Raw genomic sequence first — 15,709 nt, forward strand, 5'->3', positions numbered from 1 at the left:
ATTTTTCATTTGTTTCAAATGTGTTTGTGATTGCTCACTGGAGCATTTTTATGATTGCTGCTTTAAAATCCTTGTTAGATAATTCCAACATCTGAAGCATCCTGGTGTTGGTATCAGTTGACTTTTTTCTCATTCATGTTGTGATTTTCCTGATTCTTAGTATAGTGTTCTTCAAATGAAGAATGGACATTTGGAGATAAGACTCTGGATCCTACTTAATCTTTTTTAGCAGGCAGTCTACCAGTTGAGATGTAGCGTGAGGGCAAGGTGAATGTGTATGTTCAGCTTACCGCTGGGACCCACAGAAACTACCCTGGGAAAATAGGAGCAATGACTCTTGCTTTTTTGAACAGGGGTAGGATGGAAGTTCAGCTACATTCTTGGTCCCAGTGAAGGTTGGGCAACAACCTGCACCATCGCATTGCTTCTGAGTAGGGGTGCAAGCTCCCTGATGGATCACATTGACAAAAGGGAGACAGAAAGCAGAGGGATGACTCACACTGCTTTGTTGCTATAAGGTAGAGTGGAGAGCTCAGCTTCCAGAAGGGCCCATCTAACAGGATAAGTGGAAGGCCAACCAGCCCTGCCATCCACCATTTTGTTCTGCCTTATAGATGCCAGATGGGGGTGGAGGCTGAGCTGTCCACCAGGCCCCAATCACATCAGGAAGGAACGGAAGCAGAGTTGACTAGTCCACCTCCAATCATCTTGTTCTGCCTTGTTGATTTTGAGTGATGGGGTAGGCTCAGCTCCTCAGTAACAAAGGGGAGGGGGAGGCTTACTGGGGACTAGCCTTGCCTCACATCACTTTGTTAAGTCTCGTTTCCAGATTGGGGTTGAGGCTCAACTTGGCTCCTAGACCCCACTGACACTACTTTAGTGACAGCATCACGTCCTTCTGCAGGTGGTGGGATGGGGGGGGGGCAGTGAGGGAAGATCAGACTCCTACTCCACTTGTCAAAACCACTCAGCTGGGGGAATCAAAGTGTTGTCTGCTTTTGCTAGTCAGGGAATGAGATATGAGGTCCTTGATCTGCATAGCTAAAATCACCAGGTGGAGGAAATCAAGCACTGCCACTTGCTTCTTTGGAGTAAGATAGGGCTTTTCTGGAGTGTTTGGCTATAGTAGGGAGTGTCCTACCAAAAAATCAACTGTTGTTCAGCTACCCTTTCCCCAGTCACTTGGCTAAAGAGAACAGACTTTTCCTGATGCCCTTTTTGTCTGTGCCTGTTTGTGGTTCAGGTTGGAGGCTTTTACAGGACCCTGTCCAAGATACATGGGAGGCAATAAAAAAAAAACCCAAGGAACTCACTATTAGCGTCATTCCTTGAGTACCAAAGTCTGTAGGAAGTCTGCCTTATTTCCACATTTCAGTGTTCCTGTGCTTGTTTGATGTGTTATGTCTAAGGTGTTTTAGCTGTAATAGAGAACCTAGGAGGAATAGGGCTCCTCCAGCGGGCAGAACCAGAAGTCTACCCCCAAGTAATTAATTTTATGTTGAAAATAACATTTATCTTCTTTGTGTGTGTATGTGTATTTTAAAAGGAACTTTATTGGGTGTCAAGGGTAATAATATTTACTTTCTAGTCTTCTACATTATGGTTAAAAATGCACTATGGAAAATTGCTATAGCATTATGGATCATAATTTTCTCTTAAAGTTCCAATTATATCTGTTTATAACATTCCTGGCTAATTTAGCTTGCTTCATGTTATTTAACTACCCGTCCACTTCAGTACTTTTTAACTATAATATTCTAAAGGAAAAAATTCTGTTTCATTCATCATCACCTAGTAATATACTTTACACACTCAGAACAGCCAGGGTGAAAAGTTCACTTTAAAATTCATTTATGAGCTCTTTTCGATAATCCAAAGGTAATCTTATTTTTAATTTGTCTGTTACATTTCTCTCTTTAAGAAACACCAACTCTGCTACCAAAATCCATTGTGATAGTTATTCCTCTTAAATTATACCAATAGCCAGCAGAACTTGAAGGAAAGGAGGCAAACGGTTTTGTTTTGCATTTTCCTAATTCTTTAAATGAAACACCTGTATATCTCACCTAACCTAAGAAATGGATTCTTGAATTCATTTATCTACTGACTTATATTTAATTTCGGAGAGTCTAGACATTTGGTTTTGACTGACCTTCCATTACTTCCTGTACTCTTGCTTTAAATAAGAAACTATAGAACAGTATAACAAGACTGAAGAGACTGTAAGGAAAAAACCATTGCTTTGCTCTTTGCTTTCTTGCTATTATTTCCTATAATTAACATTCTTCATTGTGTTCCTCTAGAAACTCTGCTCTGGCTGGGAAAAGGGGTAGTCCAGGTGATGAGGTAATATAAGGTGTCTCCATAGAATATAGGGCTCTACTGACCCAGTTGGAAAACCAGAATTCTAGGAAAAGCTTTGAATTTATCATATATAAAGATGAAAACAAATCTATTGAAAGCACAGATTGAAACTAAGTTTTCTGAAGAAATATGTACAAACAGTCCTTGACTTATGATGGTTTGACTTCTGATTTTTCGACTTTACAATGGTGCAAAAATGAGTATTTAATTTCATTCAGTAGAAACCACACTTTGAATTTTTATCTTTTCCTGGGCTAGCAATATGTGGTACAATACTCTCTCATGATGCTGGGAGTGGCAAGGAATGGTTCCCAGGTGGCTATGTGATCATGAGAATAAACAACCAGTAAACTTAAAATAATTGTTTTTCACTTTCAGTTCAGTAATCAATAAATTACATGAGATGTTCAACACTGTTATAAAATATGCTTTGTGTTAGATGATTTTGACCAACTCTAGGTGAATGTAAGTGTTCTGAGCATGTTAAAGGTAAGCTAGGCTAAGCTATGACGTTTGGTATGTTACGTGTATTAAGTGCATTTCCAACTTAGGATATTTTCAACTTATGATGCAACATAACCCAATTTAAATTGAGGAAGATCTGTATACAACAAAGCATAGATAAGGATCTTCTATTAACAGCATTAGAGCAAACACTCCATTTAAGTCTCCAAATCAGTAAAAAATAAGCACAATTATGTATACAAGTAGACGAAAAGCACGTGAAAAGATCCTTAACACTCTTAGTTATTAGCAAAATGCAAATCAAAACCACAATGAGATCCCACTTATTGCATACTACGATGGTTATAATGAAAAAGAAAGTAACAAGTGTTGGTGAGAATGTGGAGAAACTGGAACTTTCACACACTGCTGTTGGCAATGTAAAATGGTTCAAGCAAGTTGGAAAACAATTTGTCAGTTATTTAAAACATTACATATAGACTTAACATATGACCAAGCAATTCCACTCCTAGATATATATCCAAGAAAATCGAAAAATGTATGTACAAAATGTTCACAGCAGCATTATTCACCATAGCCAACAAGTGGAAACAACCCCAGTGTCCATGAACTGAGAAGTGGATAAACAAAATGTGGTATATCCACAGAGCAGAGCATTACTCAGCCCCCAAAAATGAAGCATTGATACATGCTATAACATGGATGCATTTTGAAAATATTGCTAAATGATGTGAGACACAAAGGTACATATTATATGATTCCATTAATACGAAATGTCCAGAAGAAGCAAATCTATAGAGAAAGTAGATTACTGGTTGCTAGGAATGGGGACAAGAAGGAATAGGGACTGACATCTAATGAGCATGGACTTATTTCTGGGGTGACGAAAATGTTCTGGAATTACTGGTTGCAGAACCTTGTGAATACACTAAAATCCACTGAGTTGTATACTTTACAAGAATGAATTTTGTGGTATGTAAATCATATCACAATTTTTAAAAAATTTAATTAGGGCTATTTAACCTAACAGTTAAAAAAAAAAACCCACACAAAGGAAAAAACCCGCCAATGATTATGCAAAATTTCTTTAATTTCCTTTTCTTATACTGTAGCAAGATAGATGGTAACTTTTTCAGACTGAATCATATCCTATTTTCTGATACTTTGAGGGAGTGTCAAATACACTTTTCTGAAAAGATGCAAGTATAAGGAGATAATGATTTAATATGTGGCAATTCAAAAACAGAGCACAGTTCCCTGAGCACACACCTAGGGACTTCTATGTGAAGAGCTGATAATTAACATCTGGGCAGCCCCTCTTTTTCCAAATACTGTAGTTTTTATTTCAAATGTTCATTTGTAAGACAGCTGTTTAGAAATACCAAAACATTTTCCTGTACAATGTCACACTGTTTCTCAGGCCAGCTCACAAAAGCCTATTTAACCCATAGTATGTTTGGAGAGTAATACCAATTTCACTTTTAATAACTCTACCTATACTTTCCCATAGAAATATCTTCTCATGTAAACCACCTAGAACCTCTCTCCCTATAGGAGATTTCATCTTGAACAAGTCACTCACCTACATGCTGTTCTCAACTCAAGCAGGGTAGTCTAGTGGAAAGTCAATGGAATTTGCAACCTGTGATAATTGGGTTTGAATCCTGCCTTCTCTACTTACTAGTTGTGCAACCAAGAGCAGCTTAGTTAACCTTTCTAGGCTTCCTTTCTTCATCTGTAGGTTGAGAAGAATTAGATCTACCTCATTCAAGTTGATATAGACAGTGTCCATTCAGAGAGGGCATTCAGTAAACATTAATCTATGGGATGTATCAATCCACTTTTCTAGTATTAATTAGCACAGTATAGTGAACAAAATATAACATTTTTTGATAGCTTAATTTCCCCAGTGCTTGGTGTTATCACTTCAATGATAAAGGTCACTGTAAAACTAGCAAAACTGTAGAAAGTGCAGAATGGTGATTTGAAGGGCATATACCATGTAGTAGAGTTTATAAAAAATCTTCAGGGTAGTCGAGGAACAAGACAAAGCTGATTAAACATAATTTGAAAACGCATAGTAAATATGTTTTCATTTAGAAAAAGCTTTAGCCTATTAATTTCAAAATAACAAATAATAGAATGCAGGGCTGAAAAACACTGGTGTAGAAAAAAAGTTGGATTTGTACTAATCCCATAATCTAGAACTGTGGTGTTCAATGTGGTAGCCGATAGCCACATGCGATTATTTAAATTCAAATTAAATTTAAATTCAGTTCCTCAGCCACACTAACTACATTTCAAGTGCTCAATACCCACATGTGGCTAGTGACTACCGAACAATGCTGATCTAGAAGTTTTGTTTTGTTTTTAAGTGAATCTTTCAATTATTTTATATTGTTTTCAAGCTCCTAAAAGTGAAAAATTGAAATAACGTTTTGGGTAACAGAGGTGTTTAGCATAGGTCCTATGACATTTCTGGAGACAAGTTTTCTCCCAAAACACTGTATGTGAGATACACTGCAATCTATTATGTCAAAGTGATCTTTGGCTTCAGACTATCACTTGACATCTACTTCTAACACATATCAAATGACAGAACCAAGTTTCCTGTAACAAGCTTTGTGGACCACAGGATTAGAGGCAAGCTCACAGAGATCTAGATGACCAGGTCAGGTTTGAAGATGAGATCATCATTATCAAGATTATAAAAGTCAATTTACATGGTAGATTAAACATTAACTAGTTTTTAAGGTATGTAAGATACCATGGATATACTAGTTAAGATAGGGAAATCTGATTTAAATTATGCTACTGCTGTAATTCTATTCATACTAATAGAAGAATGACAGGAAGTGTAACAACATTTTTGGTTTACACATAAATGTAGGGTAGCTAATAGTCAGGAAACTAGCACTATTTCATGAAAAAAAAAATCCCAACAAAAATCTCCAAAAGACAACATGGACACCTAACTCCAGGAGGGGCAGCAGGACTAGCTTTCCGTCTTATAGCTGCCTGCTCTTTAGCTTATTCACAGTCGTTTCTACTGACACCTTCCAGAGAGGAAGGTAAATATGCAGAGCAGGCAATGCCAGGAAGTGAGCCATTCAGTCACTGTACGCTGAAGCATAAAACACTGTTTATCAGTAGGTAATGTGTCCAAAATGCCCTCGATCCCAGAGGTATGTGTATACGACACACAGAGATCATGAAAAGGGTAAGGATGTTATTTTACATTATTTGGTAAGCTGCAAGTGTAACAAGGTTCCCAAGTTAAAAATGACTGCATCAAATTATCATTAACCTTAGCTGTTTTCTAGTAACTGCAAATTACAAGCAATTGATTTAAAAAGGAGAGTGGGGGAGGTAGGCAGGTTGATGGCAGCATAAAGTTGCCAAATGATAAAAAGAGTTTTTAAGAATTAAGAATTTGAGACATAAGTTACAGAGCAAGTCAATATAGAAACCACTTAATGAGGGCAATTAGCTTGATATTATGGTAGAATATGACCATTAATTTTCAGAACATGGAATAAAAAAGTTTAAGTTATCTTAAGCTTTTATTTGAATTATATTTGCCCACTATTAAGATGGAAAATTGTTCTACAATCTAATTTACAAGATTTCAATCCAAAATCAAACAAAAACTCTTGACAGTTAAAGAAAAAAGCTTTGATAGAGTCAATTAAACATAACAGCTCATTTTCAGGCAATACTGGATCATGTTACTATAGTTATCAGACTGTCCAAAACTGTCCTTCAAAGCACTTGTGTCCTCTGAGACTTCAATATGGTTCATGAAAAAGGGGTTCTGACATCAAGTCTCAAATGCTGTCGGCTATATCCTTTTTGCAGATTCATCATAGATAACATCATCTTCAAGGTTCTATGAAGTTATGCAGTAAAGACATTGGTCAAACCCTGTTTAACTCTATAATTCCCAAATTCATTTGATTAGGTCTCACTCCTTTGGTTTGTATGTTTTTGGTTTTGGATGGCAGAGATGGTTGCTGGGGCACAGATACCCCATTAACATTTCCAGAGACTTCCCAGCTAAAAATGCTGCATACCCTACATAAAGTTCTTTAAGTACAAATACCACATAACAGACTAAATCCAAAGTATTATATTTCTAGACAGAAAAAACCAGTTCCTCATGGCATATTCAAATAACCAAAACAAATGTATTTAGAGTAATGAGGAGGGAGGTGTGCCATATTAATTTCTGTCCCTAAAAGTGAAATTAACAAAATCAATCCTAAAGTATAAAAAGTGTGTACATTTTGTTTTGATATGTTTTAAAAAGTAAGTTAAAATTCTACTTCTTGAGACTATATATTGACTTCATACATTTCTTCAGGGACATACTTCCTTCAAGAAGTTGACAACCAGGATACACCAGGTTTCATCAATTATAAGGCACTATCATGTGTAAGATACACTGTTATCTTCTATATCACTACAGAAAAAAAAAAAACACACTGCTAATTGAACAATGGTATGCCATGGACTATGAGATGCCTTCCAATTTGACCAATGTTGAAATGTGAACTTTTCTTTCTTCCTTCTTCCACACATATTCTTCAAATGTTCTTTATCTGTTTTCCCCTTTTAAAGAAGATATCAAAGAGGGGAACAATACAAAAAGGGACAAGATTCAAGAGATTTGCATTTACCGTACCCTTACAGTTATATTCGGATATTATAATGGCTCTGTTTAAACAGATCAAACAAATCATTTTTAATTGCTCTACTTGATTCTGAAAAAATCACCCCAGAGGAAAAACAGAGAACTTCCTCAGACAATTCAGTTAGAGACAGGATTCATTATATTACTTATTAAACACTTAAACCATGCACTGAACCACCTACCTTATGTATATTATCATTTAATTCTTACCACAACTCTATGAGGTAGGTATTATTTCATCCCTCTTTTTACACATTAGAATGTTGCAGCACAGAGACCTTAAACAACTTGCATAAGATTACTAAATTATTAAGTGGCAGAGCCAGGACTCAAAACCAGGTCTGTATGGCTCCAAAGCCTAAGTTCTTTAACACTTTGCCATACATTCAAATTATCTCATAAAGTGCCTTCTCAATTTCAAGGAGATAAGTAAAATTGAAATATTTAATTGCTAGCAACTGACATATAAAATGTATGAAAAACTTATGTCTTATATGGATACATTTTATCCTAAATCTGCTTCATAAAATGCATACATTTGTGTTTTTTAACTCTACATTTCATAACAATTAAAATTTATAGTTATTTTATCTTTGCTTTTATGTTATTTGGTATTAAACTGACAAACTGGAATATATGAGATCTGCTAACTGTTCCAGATTAATGATACGGAAAACTGTATCAATTCTGAAGTGCAGGAGGGGAAGACATCTAATGCCAAGAATTAAAATACAGTTGTTTGTATTTTCTATTATGTGAATTGGGGAATCAGATATATAATATATATGTCTGCACAATTGTATCCCAAGGCTTTGAAAGTTGTTATCCACCAAAACACATAAACAACTGAGCTCTATCACACTCATGCATTACCAAGAGACCACCAAGATGTCACTGTTGTACACTGTAATCTGAATCACTGGGTCTAAAGCATCTGGTCTGCACTTGGCAAACCGGGGCCTTTCACGTCACCCAACATTCACAGCCTGGTATATCACATGTCCCTGGAACATGGAACTCTAGAGCAAATCTTGTTAATGATCACAATGGTATAAACTTCTTAGTACATGACAAATTTTTTAAAAATATTTGCAACAATTCTGCCATTCAGACTTCTGATAAATGATCTGCTACATTTTTGATCAATCTGTAATTCACTGATTATCATGTCCTAGGTCAAGAGTGAACATCCCAATTATGCCACTCTCCTTATATAAAAATAGGATATACTCATTGTGATTTCCTAAACATATTTTAAAAAAGGCAAAGTCGGGGCGCCTAGGTGGCTCAGTCGGTTAAGCGTCCGACTTCGGCTCAGGTCATGATCTCGTGGTCCGTGAGTTCGAGCCCCACGTCGGGCTCAGTGCTGACAGCTCAGAGCCTGGAGCCTGTTTCAGATTCTGTGTCTCCCTCTCTCTGACCCTCCCCCGTTCATGCTCTGTCTCTGTCTCAAAAATAAATAAACGCTAAAAAAAATTTTTTTAAAAAAGGCAAAGTCTGCCTATACTTGTTTCTTTAAGTTTATCTCTATGTTAAAACTTAAATGTACCAAATAAATTTCACATTTTGGGTCAACCTAATTAGTATAGGAGGAGCTGTCAAAATAAAACAAACTTTCCTAAGTTTAACAAAAACTGACATCCTATATCATAATCAGTGAAAACAATGAAGTGTTCAGTAATGTGTCACAGTTATTCTAACAGTTGGCATGTAACAATACCTGTCCTGTCCTCAGATCTTCACTTGGGGGAAAGAAAAAAACCCTGAAAGGTGGTACAAATGAACAGGAAAAGGAAAAGAAACTTAATGAAACATTTTTTTTCAAAATCAATGATCATACTTTAATAGAATGTTTTTCCCTACACATAAAATATAAGAAACCTAATATCAATGTAGTAGAAATACTATAGAATCCAGTATGATCTTTGAAGATAAAAATGGATGCATATCCACTGAAGATAGTTTCTAACACAAGGGTCTCAAATTTTTATAAAGAAAATATTTATGTAGTTAATATTTTAATTCATTATGGGTACTTGCTATTTAAAAGAATTCAAGGCAGCTATTTTTATACAGCACATTTCTATAAAGCAAACATAACCTTAATTTTATTATTTTGGAAAACTGTTCTTATTTAAATTTACTATCATTTATCCTTTATTGAAAACTGAGAAAAAGTGTCACTTGAGGTCAGGCTTATGATCCAGTAAGTGTTATCTCTGAGAGCGGTGGCAAGGAATTTACAGAAGAGCCACAGTCCTTGATACCCATCTCCTAAACAGTCAGATACTCAAAAACATACTAGCATCTTTCAATAACTCATTAAAGAGTTGTGAATTCACCTGGACTACTCAGGAAGCTATTTTGTTTTTAATCTTGTACCAACCTTGACTGCTTATATAGTACTTCCTTTATTATCCTAAATTTGCTTCTTTAAACATTTGGCCTAGTTCTAGCCTATCACGTTCTGACCCATGTTTGAGTTAACCACAAGGGTTTTTTTGTTTTGTTTTGTTTTGTTTTGAGCATCATGAAACCCATATGAGGTTTGAAAGCAGGAAGGCCATGTAAAGGAATGAAGAAACTGCCTGTACTGTCGGTGAGGTAGTCAGGTCTTTTAAGATTGTTCATATTTCAATGTAAGATTAAAATGATAAGAACAGAAAGAAGATTGATAATCACCCTATTCCTCACCATCATAATTCATTCAGTGGTCATCTACTGGGTCCATAATACATATGTGCCAGGCACTGTGTTAAGTGCTGAGGATACAGAGGAAAAAGTGTCTGCTTACAAGATTTCACAATCTACTAGGAAATTCGAGGCCACAAATTTAAATTCCTATAGAGACCAACCCTGAAACCTTTCAGCCTGGAGAGAAAAAACTTGATGTATTTACTCAAATACATGACTTTCAAAAAACCGATTTTATTCTAGTAAAATATAATTACTCTCTGGTAAGTACTCCTTACTGAGGAGGAGATGGCATAATAATAAATCCAATATTAGACTTCTGAATGAAAATTCTCAACCCTTTTCCTTACTGGCTCCAATTTCCAAAGTTGTAGCAGAAGTAATTTACTTGAAACAGCTGAACAACTAAAGGCAAAATATCTACAGTCAATTTTTAAAAATCTTTTTAAAATTAATCTAGGCAACACTAGCTCTGTGTGACATACCTTATGCCAAAATATCAAGAAGATTCTTTGAACATGGCAAATTATGGAATCCTATCTGCCAGGTTCTGGAGACCATGACAGTAACTGAAATAACTAGGCTTTAACAAGTGAGACTGCTTATATTATCATAACTGTTTCTGAAAAATACATTACCTCTAACTACTGGCTTATTTATACCCTAAATTTTTCCACAAAGGATTGGAAGCAGCTAATATAAAGCGAAGCACATGAATTACATGCACCTGGGTTTGAATTATGGCTCTGCCATTTACTATTTATAATCTTTGGGCCCTTAACTTCTGAGATTCAGTTTCTTAATCTGTAATAATGAGGACCACAATCGTACTATGTTGGGTCACAGGAAGGATAAGATGAAATAGCATGTAGTATCTGGCATATACTAAGTGTCAGTTTTGTGCCTTCCTTATCCAAAAGTATGCTATGTAGAAAAAGGATAAGGTGGAATTTTAAATGATTTTTTTTAACACATTGATACGTGCCAAGCAGAAATGTGGACTGATTATGAGTTGCAAATGTTACCGTTTGCATGTAACAATCAGGCTCAAAGCAAATTCAATTTCTTTTCACAAGGTCAGCACTTTGAGAACATGTTATTAACCTTTTAGCTACACTGTTTAACGCAAAAAAAAAAAAAAACGTGAAGGAAAAAATGAATGAAAAGACCCTATTGGTATACTGATTTTCACACTATCCATTCAAAGAATGATTAAACGTTCTAAATTCAATTTTCTTATAAAACATCTATAGAATTAAACGGGCTAACATAATTTTAAATGTAATTCTGCTAGTCTTATAAACGTGATTTCCTTTAAAAAATATTCAGTAACTTATCTCAAGATCTTTTCTATTGAAAAGCAGCGTTTAGTTTAGATTTTAAAAATATGGTCCAAGTCACAAAATACCAGTCGTAAGCACTATTACAACTCTGCTCACGTTAGGGAGAGCAAGTGAACATTTTAAACAGCAGTGGAGGTGACTAGGAAAAAAACTGAAAAGCGATTTGAACTGATCCCCCTCCCCCTCCATTATACCCGAGAATGCAAGTGTCCCGCATCTCGCTCAGATCAAACTGAGCCTCGGTCTTACTGACGTAACCGGTAACCCTATCCACCTCTCACACTGCGGAGGCCGGCAGGGCAGCGGCTGCCGCCAAGTACACCACTCATCCGAGCCTGCCCCATTCCACCCCCGCGTTTCAGTCATGCTTTCCAGAAATGGGGTCACTCACTAACTATTACACACACGCAGCCTATCATCCTGTAATCCCCCAAAGTCCGCTGCGGGGATAGAAGACAGCAAAAAGTCAAGAAGGAAGAATCACAGACAAGCCACCATCAGGAAATGATTTTCCACTTCGGAGAGGAGCGCTGATGCCCAGGAGTGGGTCTCGTCTGGATTATTTTCGCAGACCCCGAGTTGGTTCTGGGACAGGGGCGGCTGCAAAAGCTCGATGCTGTGCTGTGTCCAGGGAAATTCTGTTTTGCCGTGTTTGGGTACACTGTTTGGGTTTTGGGCACTCGGTTGGTTGTCTCAGGGACGGTCACCCCGGGCGAAGAAAACCTGAAAGCCCTTTACGGCGGCTGCTGATCGCCTTGAATATCACCCTCTCACCTCCAAGGACAGGAAAATCGAGTTAAAGCTCCTAGGGATGGGGTCCTTGAGCTCAGTGACCTCAGATATGGGGGAGGAGGAAGGACCTCAGGCTTCCACTTTCCCCTTTGCACCAGCAGAAACCGCTGCGGCAGACAGACTGGGGGAAGGCAAAAACCTTGGCTGTCTTGCACCCCTTAACCAAAACCCCCACAGGTCGCCAACCCTGCCTTGGGCCCTTCCAGTCCCCGCGCGCCCGACTCAAAGCACCAACTCTCTCCCCTGGCCGGACTCGAGAGTCCCTGCTCCCCAATGAACCCAATCCATACCCCTCCCTTACACCCCAGAGTCACCGGGATCCGGGGGGGGGGGGGGCCCAACCAGGCAGGGCCAAACTTCCCAACTCCTCTCCGGCCCCCGCTCCGCTTCCCGCTCCCCCCACGCAAAGTTGATTAAAATCGGCTTCTTGCAAAGCCCCAGCGCCCACTCCAAACCCCACGCGCCACCACACCACAGCCCCCCGAGCGAGGGAGGGGAGGTGCGGGTGGAACAGAAGGGCAAACAGACCAACCCCAACTACCCAAACCGGAATCACGGACCAAGGGGAGACGCGAGCGGCAGAGGAAGGGGCCAAGTGGCCAGCTCCAGGGAGGGGAGCTGGCCGGCGGGGGCGAGGGGAGGGGCGCACCAGCCCCCGACCGCCGGGCTGCACTCACCTCAGCGCTGTCGGACGGGCTCTCCACAGCCATCTTCTGCCACGGGTCCGCCAGCTGCGCCAGCGGCATCTTCCCCCCCGGCCCGCCGCCTTCACCGCCTCCTCCCTCCCCGCCCGCCCCGCGGCCGGCCCCGCTCTGTCGCCACCCGAGCCCCACGACAGCAGCGGCGGCGGCAGCAGCAGCACCAGCGCAGGCTGCCCGGGAGAGGGCTCGGCGCCGACACCGAGCCTCGAACGCCGCGCGCCTGGCTGACGACGTCCGCGCGCCAAGCGAGAGCCTCGCGCCGCTGCCGGGCACCGGGTCTCGCCCCTTTCTTCCTCTCCTCCTTCCGCCGCCGGGACTACAGCTCCGCCCCCCCCGCCGGTTCCCGCGCCCGCTCCCAGCAGAACAGCGGCGGCCGCGCGCTCCCCCACTTCCGCTCACAACATGGCGCCTAAGCGATACCTGTCTCTCAAAGCGAGGCTCTGCCGCCGCCGCCACCGCCGCGCGCACCCGGGGGCGGGGCTTGAGAAGACACGCCCCCTGCCGCCGCGCTTTGCCCCTCCCTCCTTCCTCGCCCTAGCCGGAGATTCTGGGCCTCGCCTACTTTCAGGAAGGGCGAGCCGGAGAGATCTGGAGGCGTCGGCGGGTGGTGGGGGAAAGAAGAGGGGAAGGGCAAGAGGAGCGAAAGGCTAAAAGCTTTTAACTGCCAAGGGTCCGAGCAGGTCGGAGGATACTTAGCGATGTAGAAAACAGTGGCCCCGCCTAGCTGGGGAGAGAGATGGGCGAGGTGCAGTGAGCGCAGTCCGGTGCCAAGGACCCGGGGAGGGAGCGTGGGGTGTCTTTTCGGTCTGACTCCTCGGTGGGTATTTGTGGGCACGTCATGTCTATGGGCACATCCTTTAATGGGCCAGGACCCGCCCTATCCAGGCTCACACGCTGAGCATTCACCTGCCCCCCCTCCTTAACGCACCCCACGACGGGGACACGTAAGGCTTTGTGCCCTGGAGCCCCCTGGAGGTTTGGCTCTCGGTTTAAGGCTCTCCAAATCGAGGATTTTTAATGTTTGGAATGTGTTTGTCTTGCTTGAGTTGCCCCCCACCCAAAGTCTGCAGAGCCCTCAGGCATCATTAGCCTCGGTTCTCGAAGTCCTCCACTCCCTGCTACCTAAATCTGCACGAAGAAAACAAGGATGTTTCTTGAGGCCGCCCCTCTCGGCAGAGGTTGGGGAATTATTTTAAAATATATTGTTGGCAGGAGCCTGGGGTTCCTGCTCCTCTTGTTGACTTTAAATAAAAGATTAGATTAAAAAACCAGGCTGGCCAAGGGTGGAGGAGGGAGAGTGAGGGAGGGGCTCTAACTCCTCCTCCGGCCTAAGATAGGGAAGCCCTGGGTTAAGGAAACCCAATCCCCAGACGGCAACGGAATCCAAGAGGACGGAGTGTTTGTGGGGAGAGGCCTGGGCTCCTGGACTGAGTCCCGCCGGGGGTGGGGGTGGGGGTGGGGGGTTCTACCCCGTGTTCTCCGCGCCGGGTGCCTTGCGAGCTCCGTACGCGTGGGCAAAATTGCGTAAAAGTCCCCGGGCTGAGTGGAAAGGTACTGCAGCCACCGGTCATTGCCCGACCCCCCCACCCCCACAAGGAAAAGGAAAAAAAGTAAAGGGAAATCTCCAGGCCGGCCAGTGCCTTCACCCCCTCCGGCCTCAGCTCAGGCGCCCCAGTCCTCCCACGCCCGGCGGCCACAACGCGTCCCCCACTGAGCTTCCGGTGCACGCCTCTTAACAGCTCCCTTTCATCATCCCGGGACCCAGACACCTGGCGAGCACTCGTCCTCCTCCCTAACGCAGGTGTGAGGTTGAGATTAGAGCCCCACACCTAGCTGGCCTGGTCTGCGCGGGCGGTGCAAGGTTTCTCGCTGGGCCCGAGGGAGGCAGGTGCTGGGATCTTTCTGCTGCCTTCGCCTGCGCGCCCTCTGGCACAAGCTCGAGGCCCGGGAGCCTCGTGGCCACCTGAAGAGGCTCCATCTGTTTAGGGAACCTGAGGCCGGAAGTCCTTGCTGCGCGCCCTGTCTTGCAGCCTTGGACTCAGGGGGACAACTCAGGGTTGAGCAACATCTGGGTAGGCTCAACGTGGTCTGGGGGGTGGGGAGGATTTAGCTCGTGATTTTGTCACCTCCCCCAACATGCTTGATTCAAGTGCTGCAAATCCAGTCTGAATCCAAACTTAACTAATTTTGGTAGCACCGACTCCGTAATTCCAGACGGTAAAAACAATTCACAGAAGTTTCAGGATAAGGAGTTGTGTATTGTTTTGCATTTACGTAGGAAGTGCCTAATTTGTCTTTCATTTACATTGCAAAGCCACATTACCATTACTTATAGCGAAAAGAAGTTGGTCAGTTTAGTTGTTTTAAGGTAAATTAGCTCGCTAAACAGTGATCAATTATTCCAACTAACATTCTTGCTTTGATAAAATCATACCTATTTAAGGAGACAATTATGTGTCCTAACACAGCCCCGTGTGAATAATTCACTGTAAGGGTGAACCAGCCTTTTTAAAATCAAATTGTTTACTGAAAAGTTGATTTCAGTATCAACTTTTATTCTTTTCACTTCGAGAACTAGAAGAATAACTTCTAAAACAAAGTTAATGTGAACAGTAGTCACATTGCAGGAATGAAGCATGAAATGGACTGTTAATAAT

The 15,709-nt window shown here is 41.4% G+C and overlaps 1 protein-coding gene across 3 annotated transcripts in view; it reads right to left on the reverse strand.

Annotated features, from left to right (window-relative positions):
* Positions 1-13,469, reverse strand: part of RPS6KA3 (ribosomal protein S6 kinase A3) — a 121,048-nt gene extending 107,579 nt beyond the window's left edge. For 2 of the 3 annotated variants that reach the window (XM_043570658.1, XM_043570657.1), the window contains exon 1: positions 13,029-13,111. Coding sequence is in view for 1 of the 3 variants with exons in the window: in XM_043570656.1 (XP_043426591.1) it covers positions 13,029-13,097 (69 nt within the window). In the remaining 2 variants the exon portion in view is untranslated. Of the gene's footprint in view, positions 1-13,028 lie in introns of all 3 variants that reach the window. The other variant, XM_043570656.1, reaches the window with a different exon arrangement.
* Positions 13,470-15,709: the final 2,240 nt, after the last annotated feature.

The sequence above is a fragment of the Prionailurus bengalensis genome, chromosome X, assembly GCF_016509475.1.
Source record: "Prionailurus bengalensis isolate Pbe53 chromosome X, Fcat_Pben_1.1_paternal_pri, whole genome shotgun sequence".
Classification (NCBI taxonomy): domain Eukaryota; kingdom Metazoa; phylum Chordata; class Mammalia; order Carnivora; family Felidae; genus Prionailurus; species Prionailurus bengalensis.